This window comes from Phalaenopsis equestris, unplaced genomic scaffold (genome assembly GCF_001263595.1).
Source record: "Phalaenopsis equestris unplaced genomic scaffold, ASM126359v1 Scaffold000301, whole genome shotgun sequence".
In the NCBI taxonomy this organism is placed as follows: domain Eukaryota; kingdom Viridiplantae; phylum Streptophyta; class Magnoliopsida; order Asparagales; family Orchidaceae; genus Phalaenopsis; species Phalaenopsis equestris.
In genome coordinates, this window is record NW_018164743.1 from 2,117,255 (window position 1) to 2,129,343 (window position 12,089).

The window sequence follows — 12,089 nt, forward strand, 5'->3', positions numbered from 1 at the left end:
AACAACATCTTCTACAGTTTAACATTTCAATAACACCATTCTATTAAACCACAAATTAAACGAAACTGCAAGATGTGTTTTATTCTTTGCATTATTCTGGTCTGCAGTAATAGAAAGTCAAAAACTCTTCAGAAGCATCAAACATGTAAACCATCAAATTACTATATATATATATATATATATTATAATAACAACAATATAAAATTCTCATCTCTAATTTTTATATGTTATAATGACAAGGTTTTAGTTATAGTTAATTACTTCCTTTGACTTATTAAAAAGGTTATAATCAGAATAATCATGTTTACATTTACTTAAACCCACATAAATACTAATTAAGAATCAATATCTATATCTTATAAATACCCAAACACAGAACTAAAATCTTCAGGCCTCACCAAAACTGAAGCCATCTAATCAAAATGAAAAACTCCTCAGCTGCACCATCCCTGCTTCTGCTACTCATATTATCAGCAAGTCTTAACCTTTGCTTCTGCATGCGCTATTCCACTCTTCGGGCACAGTGCAGCCCAAGCAGCTATCTCCATGGAAGTAGTGGAAGCTGCAACAGGGAGAACGGCTCCGGTTGTTGCCGGGGCAGCGAGTCTTATGCTCAGTATCATTGCTCGCCGCCTGTTACAGAGAAAACGCTGGCGAAGATGACTGTCAATAGCTTCGCAAGGGGCGGTGATGGTGGCGGTGCTTCGGAGTGCGAAGGTAGATATTATGGCGATGATGAGATGGTGGTGGCTCTCTCGACGGGATGGTATAATCATGGGAGCCGATGCTCAAAAAATATAAAGATAAATGCGAATGGGAAGTCTGTTTTGGCTAGGGTTGTGGATGAGTGCGACTCGGTAAATGGTTGTGATAGCGGTCATGCGAATCAACCGCCGTGCCGTAATAATATTGTTGATGCTTCTCCGGCTGTTTGGAAGGCGTTGGGGATTTCTATGGATGTGGGTGAATACCATGTAGTTTGGTCTGAAGCTTAGGTAGCAAGTGAAGAGGAGTTATATGTTGACTAAGGAAAGCTATGACTTATTTTTTATACATTTTTCCTTCATGGGTTTCAAACAAACCCACTAGTTGCTATATCATGTGTCTTAAAAATCTTTATTTATTTATTTTCATAATAAATTTACATCTATCTTCTTGCCATTTTGCTACTATGTTGGTTTTGATAATTGGGATAAATGACAATTTGAGGATGCTGAGAACTAGAAAATTAAATATGAGAGGACCAGGGAAGGGAAATTTAGATCGAGAAGGGTAAATTATAATTTGAGAATGCTGACAACTTTAAAATTGAAGAATAACTTATCACATTTTCATTCCATTCCTCAATATGCTCCAAATGAAGTCTATTTAATGAAACAAAACTACTAATTCCATGATAATTAATCCATTAACTAATTAATAACTCTTAATAAGTTAATACAAGATATTTAGGGTTTATGATTGATAACCAGAATATATGAATTATAATTTGAGTATGTCGAAAACTTTAAAAGTTTGGTGGGAGAGAATTAGAGAAGGAAAACTCAGACTGAAAAAGGTTAACGGCCGTTCGAGGATCTCGATAACTCTAGAAAATAGAGAAGGAGACAGAAGAAGAAAACACCTATTAGACGAATAGCTTATCACATTTTCATTCAATTCCTCTATATTCTCGAAAAATAAAGCAATTTATATAATGCAAAACTACTAATTTCATGCTAAATAATCTATAACTAATCAACAACTCTTAATAAATTAATACAAGATATTAAATATATTATACTCTAATTACTCTATCATTATTGACCCCTTCAAAATAACATTGCCTTCAAGAATTGGTTGGATCACGAACTGTGGTTCCTAAAAGGAAAGTTGAGAAGATGGCAGGAAGTTGAGGAACTGATAAAAGAGACTCCAAATTTTGACCACAAAGGCTTGTGAGAAAGAAAAACCAAAACAAAATTAGTGTTGGTCAAAATTTTCTGGAAGATTTTCTTGAAGAATGTCACAAGTTTAATTCTTTTTCTAAAATTTTTATGTAAAGATTGCTACTGTTTTGTGGATGTTAAGAAGTTTATTTCCTCTCATATTTTGTAACAAACTTTTGATGCATAGTGCTTCTTGCAGGCGCCATTGGAGATGGTACCATGAAGAGCTACAATGGCCAATGGGGATGTCACCATGTTATTCATGAGAACAAATCTAAAACTTTTTTGTTGACCCTTCAAATCCTGCACACTCGTTTTTCCTCTAGGGTTTCGATTGGTACACGTGATCCTCACTACAGGAATTCAGGCCATTTCTGATGATCAAAGGCTATTGATAAATATAAAAAAAACTTTATGTTAATTATGAACATACGACTTTGTGATCGTCAAGAGGGCGTATATTTTTTCTGTTGTTGGTAATCTAAGGATGAAAACATTTTCGACGGTAATAACTGTGGGTTTTCTCATCAAGCAGTCAATTTAACCATAAGTTTGTTGAAAGTGAAGCTCCGGACGTTTTTTAATTTGAATTAGAATATTTATTGCTCGAAAAATGTATCAAAATCTATGTCAAATGCCTCCAGTTTCATGTCAAATGGTAAAGTTAGTTGATGTCATCATTTGTCCCTATTTTCCGAGGATTTAGTTGAAAATTTGGTGACCGGTGGTGACTTCTGGTGGAGTGCGATGGGTGACGGTGATAGCGGGTGGGCGGTGGCGGACAACTAAATGCATAGGAGAAACCTCATGGGTTGGAACAGGGTCTAAGTCATCGATGCAGTGTGTGTCGTCACGGGTAAACTTGATTGTGGGTCGATCCTCATCAGAGCACGGGTTAGAGCAATTAGTGGTTTAGAGTGGGTTGCTTGTTAGAGCGGGTCGCAGGTCGGAGGCCCGATCCGATCGGGCTGAGCAATGTTGTAAGATTGTGCACTTGAAGGTAGGCCAGAGTTGTTCAAGTTCAGGTCAACCTGATCCAGGCACACAGATCACGCGGGTCGGGCGGATCCGACAGTCGACACAGAAAAAATGAATTTAAGTTATGTTTTATTTTTCGTTTTTTTGCTTTAATCTGATTTATATGAACAAAAACACTCAATCAGAATGAAATTGTCCTATTTCTTATTATTAATTTTAATTCTGATTTGCATGAAACAAAAACTCTTAATCAGCATCAAACATGTAAATCACCAATTGGTAAGGGAACAAAATTGCACCAACGTACGCCAGGTTTTGTTCTATAATTTTGTTATAATGAGCGCGGTAATAAATTTTATAGTGATGAGAAGAAGGTGGTGGCGATCTCAACTGGCTGATATGATCATGGCAACTGATGCTTGAAAAATGTAAGGATAAGTGTTAATGAGATGCCGGTTTTGGCTAAAGTTGTGGATGAGTGTGATTCCGTGAATGATTGTGATGATGATCATGACAATCAGCCGCCATGCCATAATTATATTGTCGATGCTTCTCTAGCTGTGCGGAAGGCGTCGGGGATTCTGAAGGAAGATATTGGTGAATACCATGTGATTTGGTTTGAAGCTTAAGTAGGAAGATAGGTGTTATGTGTTGGCTAAGATGGATATGCCTTATTTTATACCTAATGATACATATGAAATGATACATGCTTTGTTGTTATCTTTGTGCATAACAAGGCATGCATTTGCATAAGGGCCTTAGGTTTAGTTCCAACATGATTCAATGATTTAATTTTCTAATCTAAGTTTCATGATATGTTTAATATATGATCTTTAAAAATAACTGTTGGCTAAGTTTGAGTTGGTCGCTATCAAGTTAAGTATTGGTATTCAAATTATATGCTTGGAATGAAGATGATAAAAGCCAAAATGCATCTTTATATTATGTCTCGAGATATATTGCAAAGTTGTTTTAAATATTCAAAATACTCTATTAATTTAAAATTTTATCCTAATAATTAAATTACTTTTGTCACGCTTATTGGAGGACCATTGTCTTTTATGTGAATATCCTTGATGTGTGCTAAAAAATTTGCGGTGTTAGAGTAATAGATTATCGTCTTAGCATTACACGAGAATTCAACACGCACTTAGATGAAAGAATAAACAGTGTTGACAAAAGAAGTTTTTAGATGAAAAACCTAGAAAATGATAAAACCACGTGGTTTTCTCTTGTCCCATAAGGTGGAAAGTGTTACAAAGTCTTTCGAATTACAACATCGATGCGCGAAAGATCTCATTGCAAAGAAAAGACGGCGACCGATGATAACCGGCGAGGGCGGGGGCGGCGGCAGCCGACGGTGGGCGGAGTGATGCTAGACTTCAGCTCCTCAATGCTTCAAGCTATTCTTCAGGCTTCAAGCTCTCCCCCCTCCCCATGAGAGGGGTGGTGGCTATTTTTATACAGTCTCGATTACAATTAATGAATGAATAACTACTTTGATCGGATGATCTGAAGAGCTTCCATTGATTAGACGGGGTTTGATGGACATTTGAGTACCTTAATGATGTCAGAAGTAAACAATATTGGGCTTGTTGGATTCTTCTTGTCGAGATGCTAAATTCAACTGTGAGCTCACTAGATTTGAAATTTGTTGACCTGCAAAATATGTCCATAAAGCTTTAAAAAGTGATTTAATGGCTTGATTTGACTTGGATTGGACCAAGTTTGGTATCACTAGGTCTGTCTCGTGGAATTAATAAGTTTGACTGTAAGTTTGCTGAAATTGGGCTTCCAGATGACTTTCTATCTAGGTTTAGCTTTTATTGCCCAAAAAATTACCTCAAGATCTTTGTCAAGTCTTGAGATTTGTGTTGGATATTTGAAATTTGCTGATGACATATCAGTTTCCCTTCTATTTTCAGGTAAGAACAATTTCATCATCGAAAAATATCCAAATTCCTTGAACTTGATTTTTCTCATCACATTCTACACACACACACACACACACACACACTAAATATTCAGCATGTGATTGACTAAACGAGTTCCGTTAAACAATCATAAAATTAAGTCATCGTATATAGATATAACATTACCCATATATTGAACAATAATAATGTGCGTGAAAAAAAAATGGATCCATCCACCTTTTTTTTTTGAATAAAGCTAAAATCATTTCTCTTCTTTTTTTTGTGTTAATGGATTTGGGAGATGAAAAGTAATAAGGCGTAGACTGAATGAAAAAAAAAATTCAAGCAAATTTTATTGTATTTTTTAATTTGTGGGCATTTAATGCTGGAATAATTTTTTAGCCTATAAATAGACAAGAAGTTGAGCATGTAAGTGGAGTCCCCGACTCTGCTTAGTAGGAGATCCGGGATTTCTCATAAGAAGAAAATTATCTTCAGCCTACGTAGCACAAGATCAACAAGATCCTCTTTCGTGTTGTGACGCAAAAGAAAGTCGTGCATGTTCGATCATGACAAACGATCAACGATATCCTCTTTCATGTTGCGACGCAGAAGAAAGTCGTCCTCGCCCTACGTAGCAGAGGATCAATAGGATCTTATTTTTTGAAGAATGTGCAGATGGAAGTCATCTCTAACTTGAGTAGCAGGTGATCAACGAGATCTTCTTTCATATTGCTGTGAAGGAGAAACTCATCCCCATCTTGTGTACCAGACGATAAATGAGATCTTCTTTCGCGTTGCTGAGATGAAGAAAGTTTTTCTTGTTCCTTTCCAGCAGGTGACTCTGGATCTTCTTGCTTGTTGCTTCTGCACATTCTGATAAAAATGAAATACCAGAGCTTTCTCACCGCACTTTTTGAAGAAGATTTTCATGCTTTTGTGGTTGCAATATCTAAAGATCCCTTGAACACCAACAAAAGTACTGGAATATTAAGGAAGTGATTTCGACTCCGCACGAAGATGAGCTGATTTATTATAGTCATTATACAAGTATATGTTAGTCATTATAGTCTTTTAGTTGTCTGATGTGGCAGTTGTACACGGTGATGATATATTTTCTGTAAGTTTTTCTTCAGATCAATGCAAAAAAAATTTGGACGTTGCTTCTGAGGTTGCTTTTGTCTTTCCTTTTAAGCCGAAATTGCCCCTTCTAGAATGCTTTTGCCTCACTTCTGGTGTATTGTTGCCCATTTTCTGGGCTACATATTGCTGTTGACCTTTTCTGAGGCTTATGCCTTCTGAGGTTCATTGGCTTCTCAAACGTTTTGAAGTCAACAATCAAAGTTACTTGTGCAATTTATAGAAAATAATCACATACCTTTTTAGACTCTTGCCCTCTGAGATTTGTATCCACTTGAGTGTGTATCTTCTGAGGCTTGTTCCCTCTTAGGCTTATGTCTTCTAGAAGCTTGAAATACGTCGGTGCCTTCCAAGGCTCGTAGCCTTCTGAGGTCTTTGATATTCTTATTCCTCCTAAGGCTTATAACCTTTTGAGGACCCGTGCCTTTTGAGACTTGCAGCCTACTGAGATATTTAATGCACCTATATCTTCTAAGGTTTGTAGCTTTCTGAGATCGTTTATGTAGTTATGCCTTCTAAGAATTGTAGCTTTCTGGAGTCTTTGATGTACATCTACCTTCTAAGGCTTGTAGCCTTTTGAGACCTTTGATGTACCTGTGTCTTCTGAGCATTGTAACTTTCTGAGGTTTTTGAGTAGAGATCTTGCCAACCACTTTCTTTTGTGGAGTCCATCTAGTGAGGAGTATGTCCACTAATAGCTTCCATCGAGACTTACCTCTTAGGTTTGTTTTCCAGGGGCATGGTAGCTTTCCATCAAGTCTTGTGTCATGGGCTTGACTTCCAGGAGTGTTACATCTTTCCATCGAGGCTTGCCTCCTGGGATCTACTATGGGGAGTATTGTATTTTTATATTGTGTCTTGCCTCTTGGACTAGACTTCTAGGGGCATGGTATCTTCTCATTGAGTCTTACCTCTTAGGCTCAACTTCAAAGGATACCCTATCTTCTCATAGAGTATTGCCTCTCGGGCTCAATTTTCAGAGGCATGGTAGCTTCCTATCAAGTCTTGCCACTTGAGCTCGACTTCTAGAGTTATCGTATCTTCCCATCGAGTCTTGCCTCTTGAGCTCGACTTAAAGGGGCATGTTAGTTCCCATTGAGTCTTACCTCTTAAGCTCGACTTCCCGGGGTCCCATATGTTTTCTTGGAACCATGGTTGTAGTCATACTTAAGAATAATATTTAACAACCCGTTAGTTGTTGCTTTTGGATTTGCCCCCTAGTGGTGGCATTTTTTACATGAAGTTGTAAATCAACCCATGTATTGAACCTTGAAGAGATCGACTTCTTAATTTTTTTAAAGATGAAGACCATTACGGTTAGGGGACACCGAGAAAGCGCTATTTGTGATAAAGATTGCTCCACTCTAGGAACAGTTTTCAAAGACTTATTGTCTAAACGAAATGTGGGATGATAATCTTACCATAGTCATGTTTGAAACGTTAATCTTAATGATCTTTGAGACTGCAGTAAAGGTTGCCCCCCCCCCCCCCCCCCCACAATTTGAAAGAAGTTGTGAAAGACTTTATGTCTAAATAGGATGCAAAAAGACAACCCAACTACAATTGTGCCTGTAACATTGACGTGAACAACCTTTCAATATTGCAATGAAGGTTGCCCTCCACATCAAAGAATGCTCCAGAGATGATCGATTTTCAAGGGGCAAAAAAGGTTCTTTTGCTAGTTGGATGGTGTACATCAATGAGAAAGGAATTAGTAGCTTGACATCTCAGAGTTGAAGACAGTGTCAAATGGTGCTTCGTTTTCAACAAACGACACCAAACAGATACATGCTAGAAAATTCGCAACGGTGGAGTGATAGAACGTTGCCTTAGCATTGCATGAGAATTCAACATACACTCAGATGAAGGAAAACAACCAGTAGAGACACCATAAGTTTTTTTTTTTGTGGAAAATTCAGAAAGGGAAAAAATCACAGGGCATATTCCAGTTGTAAAAATTCACTATAAATTGATGATCAAAAAGACCCATTATCCCACAAACAATAAAGATTTACAAAATCTTCCAAATTACATTGTCTATGTGCGGACGATCTCATCGCAAAGAAGAGACAGTGGCCAATGATAATCTGCGAGGGTTGGCGAGTGGTGGTCAACGGTAGTCAGCGGCGGTTGATGGTGGTCGGAGTTATGCTGGACTTCAACTCCTCAAAGCTTCAAGCTCTTCATCAGGCTCGAAGCTCTCCTCCCTCTAATGAGAGGGGTGAGGCTATATTTATAGAGTCCCGGTTGCAATTAATGAATAAATATGAATAACTTTGATTGCGCGATCCGGAGAGCTTTCTACGATCAGAAGGTGTTTGATTGGCATTTGAGTGCCTTAACGATGTCAAAATTGAGCGATCTTGGGCTTGTTGGAATTGTCTTGTCGAGACGCTTTGATTCAACGATGAGTTCACTATATTCGATATCCATTTAACCTGCTAAATATTCAGAAAGCTTTCTATTGTGGTTTAATAGCTTGATGTGAGCTTGATTTGACTCAAATTGGACCAAGTTTGATATCACTTGGTTCGTCTTGTCAAATCGATCAGTTTAACAGTAAGTTTGCTGAAATCGAACTTCCAGATGACTATTTATCTTGGATTGAACATTTCTTGTTTAAAATATTATCTTGAGAGCCTTGTCATACATTGAGATTCATGTTGGAGGCTTGAAATTTTTTGATGGCGTATTAATCCTAATCTTTTTTGAAGAGTTGACCCAAACTAGAACTAATAATTTTTACGTTGGATACTTAATAAAGGTTTAGTACTTAAAAGGATAATTAAGTTTTTATGACAAATTTTCTACGCACTTACATGGCATTGTTGAAAATTTATCACATAGTCAAACTTTGATTACTTGCTAAATATAACTACAAACTCATGCAACAAACTCACACATAAATTTTGCTTCCTACTCTCTTTCTTTCTTCTCTTTTAGAATTCTTATTTCTCATTTTGATACTTAAATCTTATGGGGAGTAAGACATTCATAAATACTTAAAACTTATCCACACAACTAATACAAGGCATTAATCATCTACAAGAATAATTTACCATTCATTTTTCAGCTACCAAATCTACAACACCCGCTTCTCCCACTTCTCACTTATATAATACCTAACATATGAACATATATCATTTTCTCTCACTTACATGCAAGCAAACAAGTCCTTGTTTTTTACACCACAATCCAACTCAAAGATGATTAACAATAAAAGAAATAAACATGACCCACCCATTCCCTAAATATTATCTCATACTCCCACCCTCTATAGTCAAAATAAGAAACTAAATATTTGAACAAGAACACCTTAAGTTCATTTTAACTAGAACTTATGGCTTCTATAGGCTTAAAGTCATATCCATCAAACTATAAGACATTTTTATTTTAGAAAACACAAATAAAAACTATAATTATTTCTTCAAGAAAAAGTATTACTTTAATACAAAATTAAAATATTCATCCTAATACCTCAAAAAGAACTATCTAATTTAAGCCATTTGTTTTTCCTTCAAAAATCAAAAGGCAGATTGGCAACAAAAGATTGTAAGAAAGAGAACAAACAAATTCTTTCAATGAAGCAAAATCATTTTTCATTCCTTACTCTCTTATCATTATTCATACATTGCTTTAATTAGTTGCAATGTTCCCATCAGAACCCTCTCCTTTTCCTCTTTCCATCCCTCAAAGGAATAACATTGAAGTGGACTCAAAGAAAAGGAACTCCCTCTTTTCATCATATATATCATCTCTAGCAAATCTCAAGCCTCAAACCAACTCCATGCTCCTCTTATCTTCCTTACCTTATCCTTCCTATTCATGAGAAGTGATCAATGAATATAATTTCAACAACAAGTGTTGGTCCTTAGAATCAATCCGTAGATTTTTTTTTCTATCCACGTTTCAAGCGGCAGAGATGGAAAGTGTGAAGGGTGGCCATGGCAGAGCTCCAATGGTGAGAGCAGGGGTCGACACAAGTTCTCCATTCCAATCGGTGAAGGAAGCTGTCATGCTATTTGGGGAGAAAGTCCTTGTTGGAGACACTGAAAATAAACTTAAAGAAGTATGGCTTTTGAGGCTCTTATATATATTTTTTTGCTTGCTTTATGTTTAACTCTTACCTTATAATATGTCTTTAAGTTTTTAAAATAATGTTGATATATGGTAAAAGTGTGCATTTTTTTGTTAGTTTTAGATAAAATCATTATTTAAGTAAAAAATGAAATTTGTTTGAAATTTATATAAAGTTAAAATTTTGCATATTGATTTTATTTTTATATACTACATGAACGGAAATTGAGATAATTGCATTGCAAGTTTTCTTTTTTTTTTTTTTTTTTCTTGCTAAAAGCAGTTTGATTGTTACAAAAAAATAACAGGAATATTTTACTAATCAAGTGGTTTTGCTCATGTTTACTTAGATTTTGAAGTAGATATATTGCCTTTTTTCTTAAATAAAATCAATTAATTTATTTTTTCTAAATTCTGTTTTTAAATATATATATAGGCCATTACTTTTTGAGCCTCAAATAGAGGTAACAAAGGTTAAAAATTAAATTAATGGTCAAATAAATTTTATTTTAAAACAAACCTAATAGTAAAGATTGATTATTAGCATTTTTACACTAATTTATTTTTTTTTTAAATTATTTATTATGGAACTAGATTTTATATTCTCTTATGTTTTAACATTCTTTTTAATGGCACATAGAGGATATGATCTTTAAAACAAGGGAGGTGTTTGTTTTTTCTTGAAGAAGAGAAAGAGGGAAGGGGGAAGGGGGTGGAGGGTGAGGGTGGTTGGAGTTATAGATGTTGACGATATGGGGAAGATGGTAGCTCAATAAGGCCTTTATTTTTATAGGCTTAATGGGCTTATGAGGGGATGAAGCTTATGTTTGAATGTTTTAGGACTAGTTGAAGTTGTATAGGTTGATTTTTATGGTTTATGGAAGCTTTGGATAATGTATACAATTGGAAGGATATGCTTTATGGGGTCGTTAAGGTTTGTGGGGAAGGTGGTCAAGAGCTTGTTGTATGGGCTAAGTGATAGTTAAGAGATATCTTTAGGGTTTTAGCTTTATAATAGAGAAGGAAAAGGGTGGAATTTTTATAGGGATGTAATAAGAGAAAGAAGTGGTTTGAGTCAAGAAAGGATGGTCGAAATGAAAACACGGAAACAAGGGCTGAACAAAATTTTTACTAAAAGCTTATAATATAGAACTGCCAAGCTATCATTGAAATTTCAATTAAGTAAAAACAATACTCTCATTTATTCTATTTAACATAGTTACATCGAGCAATGGATTTGAGTGAAGGAAAGGGATATACATCCATCCATCCATCCATCAATCCATCTATCCATCCATTTAAATATATATACATACATACATAGATACATACATGTGTGTATGTGCGCGCTCGTACGTTGTGTGTGTGTGTGTGTGTGTTTGCGCCCTCGTGCGCGCGCAACTAAAGTATAAAGATAAATTTTCATGAAAGGGTTGGCTAAAACAAAAAAAAAAAAAAAAAAAAAAAGGAATGAGAGTGTTTCCAAATAATTGTAAGCTTCAAGCTTTCTCCTTTGAGTGACCAGGCAATCAAGCATGAAATGTCTGTGGCCTTGATTGGCATAACATGTGTGTGGAACCATGGGTGGAGGTGTCAACTATGAGAGTGGCAATTGATTTAAGCACATGCATGTACATATTTCATCAAGGAGAGCCAACCATTTTTCATTATGGCTACTTTTACTTCAAGTTTAGGAATGCTGATAATGATGATATTCAGGCTTGATGCAACGCTCTTATCTGTGATATCATCAAGAACTTGTGAATATGTGCATGAAGATCATTTGTGAAATGGCCACAAACTTGTGAGCATGTGCATGTACTGCAATAATCCTCTTATGAGATTGTTTTTTACATTGATCATCAGTTCCAACTAGGGCTGTCAAAACGGCTCGTTGTTCGTGAACAACTCATGTTTGGCTCGTTAAGAAGCTCGTGTTTAGCTCATTCGCTAAGTTAACGAGCTACACAAATAAAACGAACAAATATTTGTTCGTTCATGTTCGGCTCGTTTTGACTAGAAATACTATATATATATATATATATATATATGT

At 35.9% G+C, this 12,089-nt stretch overlaps 2 protein-coding genes across 2 annotated transcripts in view; both read left to right on the plus strand.

Annotated features, from left to right (window-relative positions):
* Window positions 1–422: 422 nt before the first annotated feature.
* On the plus strand, window positions 423–995 carry LOC110025486 (putative ripening-related protein 1). The gene has a single exon (XM_020725993.1). The coding sequence runs from the start codon at window positions 423–425 to the stop codon at window positions 993–995; it is 573 nt and encodes a 190-aa protein (XP_020581652.1).
* Window positions 996–9,760: 8,765 nt separating this feature from the next.
* Window positions 9,761–12,089, plus strand: part of LOC110025546 (WEB family protein At2g17940-like) — a 3,527-nt gene continuing 1,198 nt past the window's right edge. Inside the window, exon 1 of the mRNA XM_020726094.1 lies at window positions 9,761–10,028. Within this exon, the coding sequence (XP_020581753.1) occupies window positions 9,882–10,028 (147 nt within the window). The 5' untranslated portion in view covers window positions 9,761–9,881. The remainder of the gene's footprint in view (window positions 10,029–12,089) is intronic.

What these genes read in the sequence shown, in the direction of transcription:
- LOC110025486 (XM_020725993.1), top strand. Translation starts at nt 423, where the DNA reads ATGAAAAACTCCTCAGCTGCACCATCCCTGCTTCTGCTACTCATATTA.